General features: G+C 43.5%; 5 protein-coding genes across 8 annotated transcripts; 2 read left to right on the top strand and 3 right to left on the bottom strand.

Annotated features, from left to right (window-relative positions):
- Positions 1 to 1,109: 1,109 nt before the first annotated feature.
- kctd12.1 (potassium channel tetramerisation domain containing 12.1) lies at positions 1,110 to 3,342 on the bottom strand. Its single transcript, XM_061287468.1, has one exon. The coding sequence runs from the start codon at positions 3,151 to 3,153 to the stop codon at positions 2,290 to 2,292; it is 864 nt and encodes a 287-aa protein (XP_061143452.1). The 5' UTR covers positions 3,154 to 3,342; the 3' UTR covers positions 1,110 to 2,289.
- A 2,659-nt stretch (positions 3,343 to 6,001) lies between these two features.
- On the top strand, positions 6,002 to 8,606 carry acod1 (aconitate decarboxylase 1). Of its 2 annotated transcripts, XM_061286464.1 has the most exons (5): positions 6,002 to 6,162; positions 6,245 to 6,406; positions 6,557 to 6,646; positions 6,723 to 6,922; positions 7,175 to 8,606. In XM_061286464.1, the coding sequence occupies exons 1-5, from the start codon at positions 6,151 to 6,153 to the stop codon at positions 8,133 to 8,135; spliced, it is 1,425 nt and encodes a 474-aa protein (XP_061142448.1). In that variant the 5' UTR covers positions 6,002 to 6,150; the 3' UTR covers positions 8,136 to 8,606. The 2 variants fall into 2 exon arrangements, with proteins under 2 accessions (XP_061142448.1, XP_061142449.1); XM_061286465.1 differs by lacking the exon at positions 6,557 to 6,646.
- An 11-nt stretch (positions 8,607 to 8,617) lies between these two features.
- zgc:162944 (uncharacterized protein LOC569993 homolog) lies at positions 8,618 to 10,562 on the bottom strand. Of its 2 annotated transcripts, none has more exons than XM_061286470.1 (4): positions 10,309 to 10,562; positions 10,079 to 10,250; positions 9,276 to 9,474; positions 8,618 to 9,200 (listed from the first exon to the last, which is right to left on the bottom strand). In XM_061286470.1, the coding sequence occupies exons 2-4, from the start codon at positions 10,242 to 10,244 to the stop codon at positions 9,005 to 9,007; spliced, it is 561 nt and encodes a 186-aa protein (XP_061142454.1). In that variant the 5' UTR covers positions 10,245 to 10,250; positions 10,309 to 10,562; the 3' UTR covers positions 8,618 to 9,004. The 2 variants fall into 2 exon arrangements, with proteins under 2 accessions (XP_061142454.1, XP_061142453.1); XM_061286469.1 differs by having other exon boundaries at positions 10,326 to 10,562.
- Positions 10,563 to 10,831: 269 nt separating this feature from the next.
- Positions 10,832 to 14,015, top strand: cln5 (CLN5 intracellular trafficking protein). Its single transcript, XM_061286468.1, has 4 exons — positions 10,832 to 11,030; positions 12,160 to 12,334; positions 12,422 to 12,647; positions 12,934 to 14,015. Exons 1-4 carry the CDS (start codon positions 10,933 to 10,935, stop codon positions 13,425 to 13,427), a joined length of 993 nt encoding a protein of 330 aa, XP_061142452.1. The 5' UTR covers positions 10,832 to 10,932; the 3' UTR covers positions 13,428 to 14,015.
- Positions 13,615 to 18,207, bottom strand: fbxl3a (F-box and leucine-rich repeat protein 3a). Of its 2 annotated transcripts, none has more exons than XM_061286467.1 (5): positions 18,096 to 18,207; positions 16,287 to 16,659; positions 16,071 to 16,193; positions 15,700 to 15,871; positions 13,615 to 15,407 (listed from the first exon to the last, which is right to left on the bottom strand). In XM_061286467.1, the coding sequence occupies exons 2-5, from the start codon at positions 16,656 to 16,658 to the stop codon at positions 14,767 to 14,769; spliced, it is 1,308 nt and encodes a 435-aa protein (XP_061142451.1). In that variant the 5' UTR covers position 16,659; positions 18,096 to 18,207; the 3' UTR covers positions 13,615 to 14,766. The 2 variants fall into 2 exon arrangements, with proteins under 2 accessions (XP_061142451.1, XP_061142450.1); XM_061286466.1 differs by lacking the exon at positions 18,096 to 18,207 and adding an exon at positions 17,690 to 18,089.
- Between the last annotated feature and the right edge of the window lie 22 nt (positions 18,208 to 18,229).

Here is an 18,229-nt window from a genome sequence, read left to right as displayed (position 1 = left end):
TAAATTAATTATAAAAGAAATATTTACTTTTCACTGCTGAAAATATCCAACTAATCTTTAAGGCACTGTAAAATACATCATTTCATTCTATAATTTAATGCCAAGGGGATCCCTCAGGGCTGTGTCCGAGATCCCCTGCAGGGTTTATCTCAAGCACCAGTTTTTATAATAATTTTAATAATCCCTCACGATCTTCTGGATTCAAAGCCTCTTCTTTGATATGAATGAGCAAGGTGATCCAAATATGCATGTCTCTTGTATTAGCGTGCAGCTGGAACCTTTCACATTTGCAACTGACAAAGACAAGCGCGTACGATTAGCATGTGACGCGCCTCAATTTATGTGGAAGAACCCCCCCCCCCCCCCCCTCCATGATATTTACCGCCTCCCGAGCCATTTAATAGCCGTGTGACTTGTCTGAGTTCTGATGAGGTCCAGTGCAATTTCTCTTTGAGGCCTCCCCTTTGATTGCCTGCTGTTTAAAAAGGTCAGCGGTGGACATTAAGGAGGCCGAGGTGGGGCTGGCAAAGGGCAGGAGAAAAACAGTTTATTATGGAAATGTCCGATGTACGGAAATACAGTGTTACGAGCGGGGGATGACAAAATCGCGAAGCAAGATGCGTACATACCTTTAACAATATAACATTTTCTAAACAAAACACAACACTGCTTTTCTATTGTGGGATATACACACATGAAAATATCTCCACCAATAATAGTGAGCCTCTTTGGCAAAACCAGATATTTGTCATAGCATCAATTATGAGGCCTGAGGCATTTAGACTGATGGAAAACACAAGGGTAGTATTAGAATCAAACTAAATCACCACAAGATATTAGCTCCAGATAATTGTTTGACAGATATTTGATAATTGAGCCTTTGATGACTTTATCCGAAGGAATGGAAAATGCTCACATTTGTCCAGATTGTCGGTTAGCATGTACCTCCTTTTAGCGAGCTACCTTTATGCTCTGCTATTGTCGCAATTTGGATGGGCGCAGTTTGCAAGTTCTAATACTTGTTTAGTAACTCACACAGCTAATTTGGTTTATGACAAGAGATAACAGGAACATACATTGACACTGAAAACAAAATACTCCAAACAACATATGTATTATGAGTTTATTCATACATAAAATTGCCATTTCATTGCTGAGTTACACCATGTCTCACTGAAGCTACATTATGAGCTGAAACAGCTTTTGCATTCAACCACCTGACTTAGCATGTCTTGTTTCAGACCAAAAGCAAAAAAAACTCCAAAAGAAAAAAATCAAAAACATGCATTTTATTGGACTAGGACGATATGCAAAAGGACTGTAAAACCTTTTATATACAGTGAAGAAAAGGACAGATCTGGCAGCCCCATTGTCAGGACCTTGAGGTCTGTTTGACAAATAATTTGAAATGAATTATTTTATCCTCCTAATTAAGATAGCATTGAGTTGAAAATCAGATGCTGGTCTCCTACCTCATTTAATGTTTTGTTGTATTCTACAACTTTGCACTAAATTGTATCGTTTCTGTCACAACACAGGTTACAGTTTTAATTGGATTACCAAAAAAATATTGTTTGTTCTTAACAGTGTGCCAATTCTCAACATGGGTCGTATCTCTCTCTGACGTGTTTAAAAGTTTAATTTAAAATGATGTTATTATTGGAGCCTGATTGTTTTGTTGGCAACTTTTATATTACATACACAATACCATAATCGTTGTTTACTTTCTTCGTCCAGAAATCCTACGATTGATGTATCTTTCTCCACAATAGTGACAGGCTGTACAATGAAATGCTCTTCCACAACCACCATGCATCATTATTATTTTAGTTCTGTGAACCTCAACTACTCAACGGGATTGAGACAGAGCCCTGCGGCCAAAAGACCGAGGTAATTGACATCAGCCCCAAAACAGTCTAAATGATGCTCGTGAACTCACTTTTAATATTTCCTTGGTCTCAGTTGAGCACATAACAGCAGATAGGTGAGTTTTGGGGTAAGTGACAGAGGATGAATTGCAAAAATGAATTTGCAAATACAGGCGGAGAGATACACTGTAGGGTGGGTTTATACTTCTTGTAAGTTTTCGTTTGGTGGTAAATATATGCACGTAACTCCATAAAGATCAGGAAACACTGGTCTACAACCATGCAGTTCTAAATTTCAGTATCTTTTTGTTTGGGGTGCATTTTAATCTTTGGATATGAAATAGTCATACGGGTTATTAATGATTCCAAGGACGTAGTAGAATAAAAGGGGTCATTTATTTCCATCTAAAAAGTGTTGTGGCTACTGTTCTCGACAAAAGACATATTCGGTGTAACTTGTCCAGATTTTGTCCTCGCCAGGATCATTGCTGGTGTAGGCGCAGGTGCCCGTGGAGCTGCATGCCACCATGTGGAAGCCCACCTCGTTGAGCTTGTCAAAGGCCTGCTCCAGGAAATTATACTTGAGGTAGTAGCGCGACGTGTACCTCTCCGGCGGACGGTCCGGGTCTCGGCTCTCGTTCAGCGTGTCTCCAAAAACCTCTTTGGCCAGGGACGTCTTGCCACATACCGTGATGCGTGCCACCCTGCGGAATTTGGCGTCGGTTTGGATGTCCCGGCCGATGGTGTACGAGCCTCGGTAGCCTACGGTGATATAGCCGGACTTTCTGGAGTCCATGGACGGAGAGCGCACGGCCGTGCTGGTGCGTAACGCAGCCTCCGCGCCCCCGGCTGATGCGCACAGTGGCTGGCTGCCTTGGAGCGATGCGTCCTCGGTATCGCTCTGGCAGATTTCCTCGCTGATGGAGTTGTCCTTGCTCACCTGCGGACAGAGCCTCTTGGCCAGCTCCCGAAGCTGGAAGAAGTCCGCTTCCCTCCGCAGTCGGCTTCTCTCTGGGAAGTAGTCCGGCAGCACCAAGGTCAGGTCGCGGAGGTAGTCGAGGACGTAACGGAACAAGAAGCCGTCTCGGTCCAGGAAGAAGCGGCCTTTGGTGTCCCTGGCCAGCTCCTTCGGGGTCCGGCGGCTGAACATGTGCCACAGGAGCGAGTCCGGCACCGCGACCAGAGTTTGGAGCCGGGTGACGTACACTTGTCCCCCGACGTTCAGCTCGACGATTTCCGGAAAGTGGGAGTCGTCGCGTTGTTTGGACGCCTCGGCCAGAGCCATCGTGTCCGTTTGCGTGCGCGTGTGCGTGTCGGCTCTTTCCGTGGGCTGACTGACTGAGCCTCAAGAGGCTGCACACGGCTTATGAAGCGTGGACCTGAGGGAGGAGAGGAGGAGGGAGTTGCATGGTTAACCATGGTTTACATGTGTGTTAACCATTAAACCACACGACGCTAATTCAATGACCTGTAAATAAAAGGACAAAAAAAGGGAGGAAACCACGAAGAGTCAGTGTGAAATGATTTGAACCGTATGTGCAAGTTAAAATGAACATGTGACTTGAGGTTTTGAATGTGGCAAGTAGTGTTGGCTCGTGAGTGAACGATTCGTTCAAAAAAACGAATCTTTTCAGTGAATTTTTTTCAGTTCATATGACTTCAACCAGTAGGTGTCGGTAATGCCCATTGAAGCTAGTCGGCATAACTGGCATAGCATCAACGGTGAATGATTCTTTTGAACAAACCTTTTAAGTTAACTGATTCTAAAGATTCAGTTCACATTACACTGGAATGCACATCACTAGTACAAAATAGTGCAGACGGCCTAGAATTGTCACGTCTAAATAGCCGACTGGTTAGTGCAGTGCTTCTCAAATAGTGGGGTGCTATTCCTGGGGGGGCGCGTGTGACCCTGGGGAACAGGCTTTTTTTTTGGCAGTACTAGAATAAAGTGTAATTGCGCGTTTACTACAGCAGGGGGCAGTGGCGCTCTCATTGTTACTTCTGTCACGTTTGCGACAGTGCAACATTTTACGACTTACAAGACAAGTTAGGATAGTCACGGTGGGGAGGGGGGGCGCGAATAGTTTTCTTCTTGCTAGGGGGGGGGCGTAACAGAAAATAATTGAGAAGCACTGGGTTAAATAAAGGTTAACCTAAAAAAAAAAAAAAAAAAAAAAAGTGAACCCTGAACTTTGAACCCGCGGTGACCCCGCGGTGACCCCGTGGCCCCGCGGTGACCCCGTGGTGACCCCGTGGTGACCCCTGGGTGACCTTTGAACCCTGAACTTTCAACTCTAGTTAAAAATCGAAAATGTGCACATGACCCCGTGAACTTTGAACCGACCTTTGACCCCTGGGTGAACTTTGAACCGTAAACTTTGACCTTTGACCCCTAGCTAATTACGTTTTTTTTTTTTTTTTTTTAAACCGGCATAGCAGAACGATCCATGGTCTTCAGATGCTGCGCTGTCGCCATCTCCTGGTCAGTTAGTGAAATGCTTTTGCTGATGTTTTTTTTTCTCTCAATTAAAACAAATCAATTAGCCAGTTGGTTTTCTTTATTTAATATCTATTATCAGACAAAACCAAATTGTGAATCAGTCACCTAGGCTATAGCAGAACAAACAATCCATGGTCTTCAGATGCCACGCTGTCGCCATCTCCTGGTCAGCTAGTGAAATGCTTTTGCTGTTTTTTTTCCCTCTCAATTAAAACAAATCAATCAGCCAGTTGGCTTTCTTTATTTAATATCTGATATCAGACAAAACCAAATTGTGAATCAGTCACCTAGGCTATAGCAGAACAAACAATCCATGGTCTTCAGATGCCACGCTGTCGCCATCTCCTGGTCAGCTAGTGAAATGCTTTTGCTGTTTTTTTTCCCTCTCAATTAAAACAAATCAATCAGCCAGTTGGCTTTCTTTATTTAATATCTGATATCAGACAAAACCAAATTGTGAATCAGTCACCTAGGCTATAGCAGAACAAACAATCCATGGTCTTCAGATGCCACGCTGTCGCCATCTCCTGGTCAGCTAGTGAAATGCTTTTGCTGCTTTTTTTCCCTCTCAATTAAAACAAATCAATCAGCCAGTTGGTTTTCTATATTTAATATCTGATATCAGACAAAACCAAATTGTGAATCAGTCACCTAGGCCAGTGCTTCTCAAATAGTGGGGCACAAAAAAACAACAGCAAAATGTCAAAGTTTCAGCTTATCAGAAACCACTTCTTTAAATAAAAAAATAATCATCTTTTAAATGTCAAATTGAAGAAAGAGAGAGGGAGCCCTTTAAAATGTCCATAGATCTGCATCAAATTCTACTCTAGACTGCATTCAAAACAAACTTCACCTTCAAGCAAGTGTTTGGTTTTAGTGATGAATATCTTTTAGCTGGCATTTTGTTCTCCATTTAACAAGTTCAGACCGCAGTGTGAACTTTGTTTTGTTTTGAGTTTTTTCTTCCGGAACTTATCTTTAAACTTTCCCAGCTGGTTGTGTCACACGCATTCCTGACTCGTCTTGTATCATTTCCTCAAAAAAAAAAAGCCCATCTCTCTGCCTACTCCAATAAAAACTCCCTTGTGAAACACATGATGAAGTTGCGTGTATCTGGTAAATTTGTCTGCCCCCCCCCCTTCTGTATACGTATCACAGCAGATTAAAACTAACTACCTCATAAATATAAATACATACATACATACATACATACATACATACATACATACATACATACATACATACATACATACATACATACATACATACATACATACATACATACATACATACATACATACATACATACATACATACATACATACATACATACATACATACATACATACATACATACATACATACATACATACATACATACATACATACATACATACATAAAAAATAAAATAAAAATAAAATAAGTAAAATAAATAAATAAAATAAATAAAATAAATAAAATAAATAAAATAAATAAAATAAATAAAATAAATAAAATAAATAAAATAAAACTATACCAAGAACTGTGACAGTTTTTTTATTTAGTAAATTAACTTGGACCTTCTATGATTCTCCAGTTTTTTTCAAGTGCACATGAAAGCGAAACTTTATTGAGACACAAAATTCAATCATTACGAAACTCCCCACTTCTTGTCACGTTGCCCATCATTAGCCACTTTGGAAATTTTGACATTCCGCCACTGGGCAGGGTGACCGGCCTAAATAAAAAGGAGCTTCCCTTTCGGACTTGAATAGTCAACGCAAACATTGAGACAAGCAATGCTGCGTAAGGTAGGGGACTGTCTCCCGAGTGGATTTGAAAGATGATGGTGCTGGTGTTTTCTTGAGTGTGTTTTTACCTTTTCGATTGCAGGGTGTTACGGAGAGCTTCGGGGCCGCCATCCACGCCCTGGGCGCCAGCCACCTGACGGACGGCGTGATAAGGCGCAGTAAACGGATGATGCTGGACACCCTGGGCGTGGGCCTGCTAGGAACCAGGACGGACGTCTTCGACAAAGCTCTCAAGTACAGCCAGGTACTACACTCCACCTGATGTCCACTTTTTTTATAATCTCATACAGACTTTTTGCAAAACTGTAAGTACAAGCTATTAAATAAAAAAGCATGCTGAAAGATCTTAACAGAAGAACTTATTTACCTTTTATTTGAATGTGGATGGTGTTAGTTGTTCCAGTCAGAGGAGAAGAGCACCGTTTGGGGGAAATCAGACATATCTGTATCTCCTCACTTTGCCGCGTTTGTCAATGGCGTAGCTGTAAGTTTGGTCACATGACATATACGGCTCGACAGTCACGCGAGATCGATTTGAAACTTTGGCTGGGTGGTTCCAGGTTCACTCCATGGACTTTGACGACACATGGTATCCCGCCACTCATCCCTCAGGGGCGGTGCTGGCCTCACTGCTGGCCTTGGCCGAGGTTACGCCCACGACGCCTTCCGGCGTGGAACTGTTGCTGGCTTTCAACGTTGGCATCGAGGTGCAGGGCAGACTCTTGAGGTTCTCCAGGGAGGCCTTTGACATCCCGAAAAGGTATATACTTGCACGTATGTAAGGAACACATTAAAGTTTTGATTGGTGCATCTGGTTGTTGGGGTCAAATGTCAGCTCATACATTTATTTGGCCTGTGCGATGCTCCTTCTTTCAACCAGCAAAGGAAAGTGTTACATGTTGTATGTGATGTAACCACTAATGGTCGTGGAAGAAAAACATATCTCATGATTCCTGGATGGAGATACGGTATTGGATGACATCATTGTCCCTAATGAAATGTCTCTCTTCAGATTCCATCCTCCCAGCGTGGTTGGCGTGATGGGCAGCACAGCAGCCTGTGCCAAGCTTTTGGGTTTATCCTCCCGGCAATGCGCCAACGCTCTGGCCATCGCGGCGTGCTCAGCCGGGGCGCCGCTGGCCAACGCCGCCACCCAAACCAAACCCCTGCACATGGGCTACGCCGCCCAGAGGGGCCTGGAGGCCGCTCGGCTAGCCCAGGCAGGCTTGGAGGGCAACCCGGCCATATTGGACGTGGAGCACGGGTTCGGGGTTTACTATGAAGACTACAACCCGTCTGCAATGACGCTCCCTGGTGTCGGCGGATCAGGTTGGGTCCTCGAGGAACAAGACGTGGCCTTCAAGCGCATACCCGCTCATTTGGGAATGCACTGGGTGGTGGATGCCGCTCTGACGGCTCGCGCTAAGATCCCAAACTTGGACGTGAGTCAGATAAAACGCATCACACTGAAAGTTCCACCTTCCAAGTACATTGACTGCGCTTTTCCCACCACGGAGCACCAGGCCAGGCATTCGTTCCAGTTCAACGCCTGTTCCGCCATCTTGGATGCTGGCATGTCGGTGGAATCATTCAGCAAAGCTCAAAGGGAGCGTCAGGATCTTAAAGAGCTCCTGGGAAAAGTAGAGGTGCACGTTCCTGGGGATAACCTGGCCAGCTTTGACAAGATGTACAGCGAGGTTGTCATAGAAACCAATCAAGGGGAGAGCTTCTCGGCAAAGTGCGATACTTTCTACGGACACTGGAGGAAGCCACTGAGGCAGGAGGACCTGGTGGACAAGTTCATGGCCAATGCTTCTTTCGTCTTGAGTTCAGAGGGAGCTGTAGGGCTGCTGGACACTATAGGGAACATAGAAACAGAGAAAGAATGCACAGCATTGCATTCATACTTGAAATTGACGACTGAGCAACGTGACCGCCGTTATGGCTTAAGGACTTGGTCTCAAAGTGGATGAGGAAAAATAAGGCAATGTTCTTACACTGCATATATTGTTGCACGTGAATGAAAATCAAGTATTGTATTAACCCCTAAAACTTACTTTAATACATAGTAGCTTTCTAAAGATTTTTTTCAGAATTTGACAATGAAGTCATGTTTGTAAAAATGTACTGTAGTCAGTCTGACCTAATGTATTTTTAAAACTAAGTGTACAAGATAATTTAAAACTTCTATTGTGCAATAAAAAAACATGTATTTCTACTTTTTTTATGTATTGATAAAACAAAACTCATACTGAGAAGCTGATTCTTTTTTTTTACCAAGGAAAAAAAATGATCTTTTTGCAGCTATGGATTTTTGCATTTCTTTTGGTATAAGACTGTCTTTTAATGCACACAAAAATGCATATTATTATTATTATTGTCCAATGAAAACCCTGCATGTCAAAAGTTTGATTCTGATAAATAAAATTGGGAAAAGGCAATGAGCTGGACTCAGTAATCTTTGATACATTTATTGCATTTGTACACTAACACACCATTAGACAGTGGATAGATTTGTAATTTCTACTGTCTGGTTTTGTCTTATTTCTCACTCTTGTCCAATCACAAACTTCTCTAGTTCTGCCACTCTATTCCCACACTGCTCAAAAATACCCTGCGGAAAATTTGATTGCAGCCACTGAGTAGTAGTATAATATTTCCGTGGACAAAACCTATACCAAGGAGTGAAGCATGTTGTATGTTTTACGTGGAAGTGTTTATGTCATAAACTTTAGGATTTCCTACCACTATTTAGGCTTGATTTAGCGTTAGCAGCAAGCGTTAGCAATAAGGTTAGTTAAAACACATTTTTCTTCATCACGTATGAGCTAGCTTGGCATATTCAGGCTAGCTTGAGAACGCCCTGTACCATGGAGCCGATTCCGTCAAAGACCTCGTGGATGGGCGCGTCGCACATGAAGGCACAGGTGGTCACCAGCTTATTCTTGTGGTCCACGTGGCTCTGGCTCACACTTGTGCTCACGTGCTTGCAGCCCAGCTGGTTGATGTTGGCTGCAGTGTCTGTCGTGTTGGGGTACCTAAAAGGGGAAGGAGGCTCAAATCAACGGTCGAGCGGTTATCTGGGAAAACAAGTTGAGGTAGTTTGTACGTACTTGTCATCATTCTCCAGGCCTACGGTGACTTCGCATCCAGGAAACACTTTGGCTGCCAGCACAGGCGAGATGCAGCAGAGGCCGATGGGTTTGCCCTCGCCGCGGAAAGCCTCCAACACCGCTTTGACCTCACCGTTGACCGAGCAGTCCTTACCCTGCACCGCCCATGTGCACAAATTCTTTGCCGCCCCAAAACCACCTGCCCCAACGTGACCACAACATTAGGGACATTAACAACGTGCATTTATTTATATGCCCGTAGGTTCATGGGAAACGTAATACAAAAGAACAGCAGCTGATTTGCTCAAGGTGTGGGACAAACAAACAATCAAAAGTAAAAATATTGGCACAGCTCTAATTTTTAAACACAAACAGCACAGAAACGTGACGTGAGAAATTATATAAAATTACTCACCGGCATTATGTGCATTTTATATTTTTTCTGCAACACTCTACTTTGCGTCATTGAATTAAAATCGACACGCGTGATCTGCATATTTGCACCACACTGCCCCCTGGGAGGCCAAGGTGCACACAACAAGCAGCACATAAAAGACAAGGGGAACAAAAACGGACTTTCATCGAAATTGCAAGACATAATGTTATCAAGTATAGGGGAGTACTGTGCATTCTGAAGATCTGATCATGAATTTTATCGACAAAAATTCAGAAAATTAGTCAGAAGTTAATTTTTTTACTGTAACAAAAAATAAAAACTCAGAAGATCGTCTAAATAAAAAAATGCACTATGCCAAGTGACGTAACGAGTATAAAACAAACAGAAGCAGGTACCATGACGTCACCTGGGAAGATGATGGCGTCATGGTCTTTGACGCTAAGTTTGGAAAGGTCCTGGATGTTTCCACGGGCCAGCCTGGCGCTCTCCACCAGCGCGTTCCTCTTCTCCTGCGTAGGTTCGCCTGTTACGTGATTCACCACATGCATCTGCTCCACGTTGGGAGCGAACATGTTCACCTGGAATCAAGACGGGACGTCACACACGCGCGAATTCCCACGTCACAGGTGGATGTACCTTCACGTTTCACCTACACTTGCGCCCCCACGGCTCAAATGCACCAGAATGGCGGAAGCTTCGTGGATCTCGCTGCCGTCGTAGACCCCGCAGCCCGCCAAAACCACCGCCACGCGTTTGCTCATTTGTGCAGAATAGAAGGTTTTATTAGCCACTCGGACGGTGCTGCGTGAGCGTAATAAGTTTCGTCCACACACTTGAATAACATTAATCATGGCGACCGACTGAGAAATTGACAGGACGGCCCCTTTTGATCTTCTTCTCCGGTCATTCATCCGCAGCATTGGAAAAACAGCGACCTCCTACGTAAACTATTGATACTGCAGTACCATATTCCACATTTCTCCATTTCCAAATGATAGAGCATTTCAACGGGCAACATTAATGTGACATTTTTTTCTTAAAACATACAACTGATACATTAAATTTGCGTCTTTGAAAGTCAAGACATTTTTGTTTGGATCACAACTATAAAAAAAATTGTGTTGAGTCTCCTGTCAGAGAGAGAAAAATCAACAAAACCACGTGACCAGCGTTGCGGAAGCCCTGCATGCTTTCGAAAGAGCGAGGAATGAGCGACAGAGGCTAGTCTCAGTCTTCTTGTGCACGTTTTGAATTTTGACCATGCGTCGCTCGGATATTCGTGTCTGTTTATTGGACTTGTTGGTGTTTCTTCACGTCGGCAATGCGTTCCGGAATCAAACATGGCCCGTCCCTTACAGGTAAGAAAAAAAACAAAAAGTGCCGTTAACGTCAAGTCATATGACACAAACCCAGAACTCGTTAACTAACACTATTTAGTGTTTACAAAAGAATAACTTATTCACCGTGTGCTAAACAAGTTTATGTTTGCAGTTTTTATTATAAATTTAGTAGTTAACTAAGTTGGAAAGGTAAATAAAAATTGCTGCGCTCCCACCGGCCACATTATTAGGTACACCAGACTAATGCCAGAGCTCCTTTACAAAATCAATTTATATGATTGATACTGTCACAGAAATATTGTTTTAACCGTATGTTTATGGTTGTAGTCTACTTTAAGATAACAAGTATCAATACAATGACTCTGATTCACTCCCAGTTACTTACCTGCAGGTCCAAAACAATATTAGGAGAAAACAATAAGGCATTATAGGCTCAATTGCAATCCTTGTTGTCTATGCGAGCACAATCATTCTCACAGAATTTATGGAATTGTGATCTCTGCTGGAATCTCAGTGATTTTAATGTGATAATTCACTTAAATGCGAGGGAGAAACTAGCCACAGTTCATTTTGTATCTTTGGGTTGGACTCATAATGTTGCAAAAATGTTAGAAGATGTTATAACATGAATAATTTTTTGAAGAAGAGAATTAAGTATTAACAAGGATAAAGTTGTATTTCATGAGGAAAAAGCTGTAATACTTTGAGTGGGAAAAGAATCTGCAGTAAAAGTTAAATTACAAGATTATGCACAATACTCTGACGGAAAACGATTGATTGAGTATAAAATGATGTTAAATCTAACTGTTAAGATAATTAGTGTGTGAAAACAAGTAGTAATTTCCAGAGAACAGAGTTGTAATTGGGCAATTTGAATTTAGAATTTTTCAGATTTTGCCAAAGGAAAAAAAGCTCAACATCTTCCATGTACAGCTCAAAATTGTCAAGTTTAAAAGTGTCATGTTAGCAGGTTTTTTTTTTTTTCCCAACCAAACTTCAAGTCACCATTTCTATGTATGGAAAATAAGTCAAATGGAAAAAAAAGTATTAAAACCGAGACGGAACCAACTAAGTGCATTGGAAGAGGATTTTAAGGATGCACAGCATAACTGAAGTTGCCATTGGCATGAAAACGTGTGCTCAACAGACGCTTCGACCACCGTCCCCAAGTGGACGCTTACTGTCAAGCTCTTTACCCCTTCTGCCCCACCGGAGACCGAGAGGGCCGCATTCCCCTCATGAAAGACACTGACGTCATTTCAGTGTATCGTCTGCAGACTCCTGTGTGGGAATTCAAATATGGAAACATATTGGGAAAACTGGTGAGTCCAACGTCATGGGAAAAAATAGCAGTGCGCCGGTTTAACAGTGACCTAATTTGCAATGCGTTTTCCTGACTTGTTCATTAGCACATCATGCACGATGCTGTTGGCTTCAGCAGTGCAAAGACAGGGGCCAACTACACCATGGAGTGGTATGAACTCTTCCAGCTTGGAAACTGCACTTTCCCCCATCTAAGGCCGGACATGTTCGCCCCCTTCTGGTGCAACCAGGGCGCTGCGTGCTTCTTTGACGGCATTGATGATTTCCACTGGGCGCAGAATGGCACCTTGGAGAAAATAGCAGAAATCAGTGGTAAGCCTTTTCTTTTTTTTTTTTTTTTTTTTTTTTTTTGAGTAGCTGCAGTATAATGATTCAATGCACCTTAGTTATGAGACTGTCTGATACAATGCAAGATATGATCATACAATGTGATATAATGCAATACAATGGGAATGCATGACTGTACAATGCAGTGCATAAAAGCTAGACTATCATTCATCACGATATTATTTGATGCAAGTTTATCAACGCTTGGATGTTGGCATACAAGTCGTACCATAAGAGAATGTGATTCTCGGCTAAGTCATTTTGTATTTAGGTGATCAGTTTAACCATCTGGCCCAGTGGGTGGTTGACGACAACACGACGGGCATCTACTACGAGACGTGGACGGTGCTTTCGCACGCGGGTCCCAACGCCACCATGTGGTTCGAGTCGTACGACTGCTCCCAGTTTGTGCACCGCACTTACCGCAAGCTGAGATCGCTGGGTGCCAAACTATCCAGCCGCTCTCAGACCAACTACACAAAGATCTACCTGTACAGTGAGGAGCCCATCTACCTGGGCAACGACAGCGCCATATTTAACCAGCCGGCACTGAAGAACCTGGCCACAGACATCCGGGACTTTTACCTCGATTTCCGACCCCATCAGTCTCTGGCAGAGTTTGCCCTGAGCATGCTGGAGGCTTACAAGAAGGTGGTGATTGACAAAAGTTTCTACGTCTACTACAACTTTGAGTACTGGAGGCTGCCCATGAAGCCCCCTTATGTGCAGATCCAATACGAGGAAGTGCCTCTGCCTTCAAACTGACAACTGGGAGACTAAAAAAATAATAATAATTCTCTCACCTTATTTTTTTCTCCATATTAAAAATTACAGGGACAATAGCAAAACTAAAACCTGCTTTGGTTTTAACTCAAAAAACCCTGATTTAAAGTGCTTGGACCCGCCTCAGAGGATTATTTTGACAAATGTGTTCATTATATGTGCAGAGGAATGAGGTTCTGATTGTTTATTAGCAGTAGATCACATGTCCAAAAATCTTGTACCAATCTTTAGTTAGGTGAGCCGCAACACAAAGAACATGTTTAAATCGACAATCTGACTTGTCAAAACTCAAAATTACTGGGTCAACTTGTCAGCATAGATTTTTTTCAGACATTTTAGCAGATAATAGCCAACAAAAAAAATACTGTCAACTATTTAAGAGCAAATTAGAGCTGCTGTCCAATCGTAGGCTTTTATCTTCCATACTTTGCAATTAGTTGTCCTGAAGGTTTCTCCATTACTAACAGTTATTAATGACAAAAGCTTTATTATGTTACGCCACCTCAATGGAAAGAAACCCTCACGGGGTGAAATAAAAGAAATAAACATTTCTATGCCATTGCAATCAAACACACAGCGTTTTATATACATATGCTTTTGACTTCCTTCTTAAAGGAAAAAAAAAAAAAGTTTCACTCATCTGAACTTGCTACCCCACATTGGGGAAGGGGCCATAAAAGGCGGGAAAGCAGAATGCACAGTTGAAAGAAACTAACGAGGATTTGTTACGAAATGCACCTGAGCAACCACGTAATAGCGCGGCCAAGTTAGGGCAAGTAAAAGCCAACCAGTTGACTACTGGAGGGTTAGAAACGATCTCAACTATGTCATTTTTCCATACATGTATCCACCACCGCTCCACCGACTAAGATCATTTGGTATTTGACGTAAGGTGCTTAGGAGAAAATCCAATTGTACAAACAAAAGCCCCAAAAAAATATATCATGTAAACAAACAAGGAAATGAAAACGTCCACAGTCAATGGACACTGGACAACTTCACCTGAACAATACGTACATATATACGTATAATATATATATATATTTCACTCCTAGTCGTGGCCATTTTGATTCCATTTGCAGCAGCCATCTTGGACATACTCATTCGAAAGCCCCTCGTCCCTTACAGTCGGCCATTGTAGTGCGAGCATAGTTGTGCGGCGATTCGCTCCTGGGAAATTTTCCTTTCGCCGCGTGGCGACGAAGAATCCCGATGAGCTCTGTGGTTGGACGTGGTGTTAGACAGCTTTGTCCTGATGGCGGGCGAACATTTTGGTGTGTCCTTTGAGACTTCCGGGTCCACCGTCGTCGTCGTTATCCTCCTACCAGGTGGGCATCATGTCCGGAAACCAAACCCGGCCCAGGTGCTTGGAGACCTCCCAGTGGATCTCATCCAGGGAGTACTTGTGGTCGGGGATGAGCACCTCCTCCATGATGGAGAGCTGCGACAGGCGGCGACCGCACATTTTGACAAACTCCACGAAGGCGCTGCAGGTCACCTCACACTCTCCTAGACCGATGGCGGATAGCTGCGTGCAGCGCTTGGCGATGCGGATTAGTTCTTCATCAAGCGGGCGCAGGCCGTTGGCGCACACCACCAGCTCCACCAGGCGTGGGCAGTGCAGGCCCACGCGGCCCAACACCTCTTTGCTGACAGAGCGGCCAAAGTAAAGGTGCGTGACGGGAATCTCGTCATTGAAGAAGGGCCCGAACTCATCCTCGTACAGGAAGAAGTACATGACCAGGTTGAACTTGGGCGAGTGGCGCACCATGGCATCCCAGCTGCTTTTCTTAATGCTGTGGAAGTGCTGGCCCGGGTTCTCGCTCACCACATCGATGCGCAGGTGCTCCAGATGAACATGCTTCTCTGAGGACAGGGCCAGCAGGAGCTCGTCGCTCAGGAGGTGGTAGTTCAACGCCAGCTCCCGCAAACCGTGGCACTGGTCCGCCACGCACAGGATCCCTGAAAAACAACACGCATCTATCAATGACTTTGCTTTTGAGGATGTTAAAAATCTTCTAACTTGTACCGGTCTAAAGGTAGTTCAAATTGTCCTAGAACCAATTGTTTCAGTCCATGATGCGTCCATGCACCTAATGATCTATTTCATGCATTTGGCAAAAGGACAGAAAAGTAAATCCCGTCACTACACTTTAGAACTTCGGCGATGCAAATTTACTTCTGCTGCGGTTTCAACTTTCTTAGCGAAGGTAGAACTGGTTGAAGAAAACACAGTTGGGGTTTGGTCACGTACCTGCCGGCGAGACGTGAGGACAGCTGCTCATCTTGAGCAACTTGAGTGTGTCGCTGTTGTTGGCCACCAGCACCTTCAGCGAGGGGTCATCCACTGGTGTGTCGTCGATCTTCAGCGACGAAAGCGATTTGGAGTTGACAAACACCACTGTCAGCGCTGAGATGAAGTGAGACTGAATGGGTGATAAAAATGTAACTTTATTTTTATAAATGTATTCCAGGCTCCCAAAGGTACCTCAAACAAAACTATATTTAATATTGAAAAACATTTAACCCTGCCATCCAAACATACGTCACATTTTTTTTAGATACAAAACATTTGATACTAAAAATTTGCACAAAACTTAAATCTTATTATCGTGTAAATGATACCTTTGGGACCTCCATGAAACTGGGCCTGGCTGTTGAAATGAGCCCTAAGGTCTTGAGTGAGCAGTTCACCAACTGTGAAAGAATGTCACAAGCAGCCTCTGCAGACTCAGTGCTGCTGTCCACCTGGCAAACACAATGTAGAAAAAAAAAGAGGTTAAAACCCAATCTGTTATTTCCCTGTAGGGTTTGTAAATATTCTAACCCCCCCGCTCACACCTTGAAGCTGACATATTGCAAGTGGTTGGAGTGTTTCTTGATGATCTGCTTGATCAAGTCCGGATGTGTGGCTTTCAGGTAGGAGCTGGCTGGCTGGTTGAGCTCAAACTCGAAGCAGCGCCACAGCTCGGGCATGTGGAAGGCCTGGTTCCACCCACGGCACACCTGTGAGGCGAAGGCCCGGTCCAGCAGAGGAAGGTACTGGAAGATGTGCAGCAAAAGCTCCTGGGGCAGACAATCCCAGTTTGCATCCAGCGAGCTGCCTGCCTCAGACGGCGGGCTCGACTGTTTCCGAGCTTTCTTGCGAGGCTCAGGTGGACTCTTACTGGGGGAGCCGTTACCTTCCTCCTTGGTGCCTTTTATCCTTTTCATCCTAAAATGTGAACGTTTCAAGGTACAAATGAGTCAAAATAAGGCATGCTAACAAACACCAATGCAAGGGAACAACAAAGCGCTCGTCTATTTCATCCAAGTGGTGACTGAGGGCATCCAGAAAACGGAGCGCTGCAGAAAAGTGGACACTGAAGCAAGGAGGATGCAGATTGCATACTGTAGCACCGCTGACCAAGCACAGAACATGCTGACATTTTTCCTTAACAGGAACATGCTAAACTAAAATCAACATGAGTGTTAATTATAATTTCTAGACGCATTATGAAATGTGAATTGATGGGAATTTTACCCACGGGTTGCCAGAAAAAAAAAATGTGTGTAGCTGCAAACACTGGACACTATGGAGCATGTGTCTTGAATTCTTTTCATTTTAACCCATGTATCATTGCAGTAAATTAGTGATGGGAAAATAAAGCTTCAAATTTGCTTCATGAACCAGTTGTATTTTTTGACTCCTCTAGATGGTATTGTTCCTTAAAATAAAATAATTTAAGAAATGGCAAGTCAGTATATTTTTAGCCCAATGTTGAACAGCAAGTGCACTCTATAGGAGTGAAAAAATACCGCTAGTTCATGAAGCAAATTTGAAGCTTCACTTTCCATCACTACAAAAAAAATAATAATAAAAGCAAAAGTTGGCTGACACACGGGAGGCCCAGAATTCCTAGCTCCGGCTCTTGACCAATCGGAGCAGTTTTAACCGCTGCCGAGTATGGCTAATAAGGTAAATTCATACTTCAAATTTCAAGCAGCCCCTATACCACATGTCAGCTTTAAATATGCAACTTTAAAACGAACAAGATTGTGGTTAACACAAAACTGATCGAAGGTTACGTGATCTTACGCTAAGTTTGTAAGCGTAATGCCAATACGGTGCTAAACGAGACATAAGATGTTTTGCTTCTTTGTGAGAAATTGCTCTAGGTCAACGTTAAGCAAACCAAAAGCAAGGTGTTTAACTCATTTACCCAATTGTTGATTATTCAAACGTAAACACGACACGTACACACCTTGTTTACACTTAGCTAGCTTGCTAGCTGGAAAATCCGACAACCGAGATGACAGCTCAGCCCGGGCCCACGCTAAAAAAGATCATTCGGACCAGGAAAATAACAAGCATGGGAGTTCTTTCGCAGGTTCTTTCCCAAGCAGTGAAAACAAAGCTAAACGGCGTTTCGGACTAAGAAAGTGCCAAAGTGGCGCCTTGGCTTGGGTTGACCTAATTCCCTCGCTCACAGTTCGAGCTCAACCCCCCTGAGCCTGAAATGGCGAAGTGTTGTTGTCAAAGCCGCACTGCATTCTGGGATGGAGGCAAAATGGCGTACGATTCAACATACGGTTAGTAATGTGCATTTTAGTTCTTTGAAGTAAACTGAATCTTTGGAATTAAAACATTTGTACAAAAGAATCGTTCACCGAATCGTTCGCGCACTCCCCTTCCTACACACTGATCCGTTGTTGAATGGGGAAGGCAAGGCCACAGTCACGCAGTCGGTTGTGAACCGGAAATTGCGTCACTGACTCGTTCGTGAACGGGAAATTGCGTCACT

The sequence above is a fragment of the Syngnathus typhle genome, linkage group LG9 (genome assembly GCF_033458585.1).
Source record: "Syngnathus typhle isolate RoL2023-S1 ecotype Sweden linkage group LG9, RoL_Styp_1.0, whole genome shotgun sequence".
Lineage (NCBI taxonomy): Eukaryota > Metazoa > Chordata > Actinopteri > Syngnathiformes > Syngnathidae > Syngnathus > Syngnathus typhle.
This window is presented reverse-complemented; position numbering and strand designations above follow the sequence as displayed.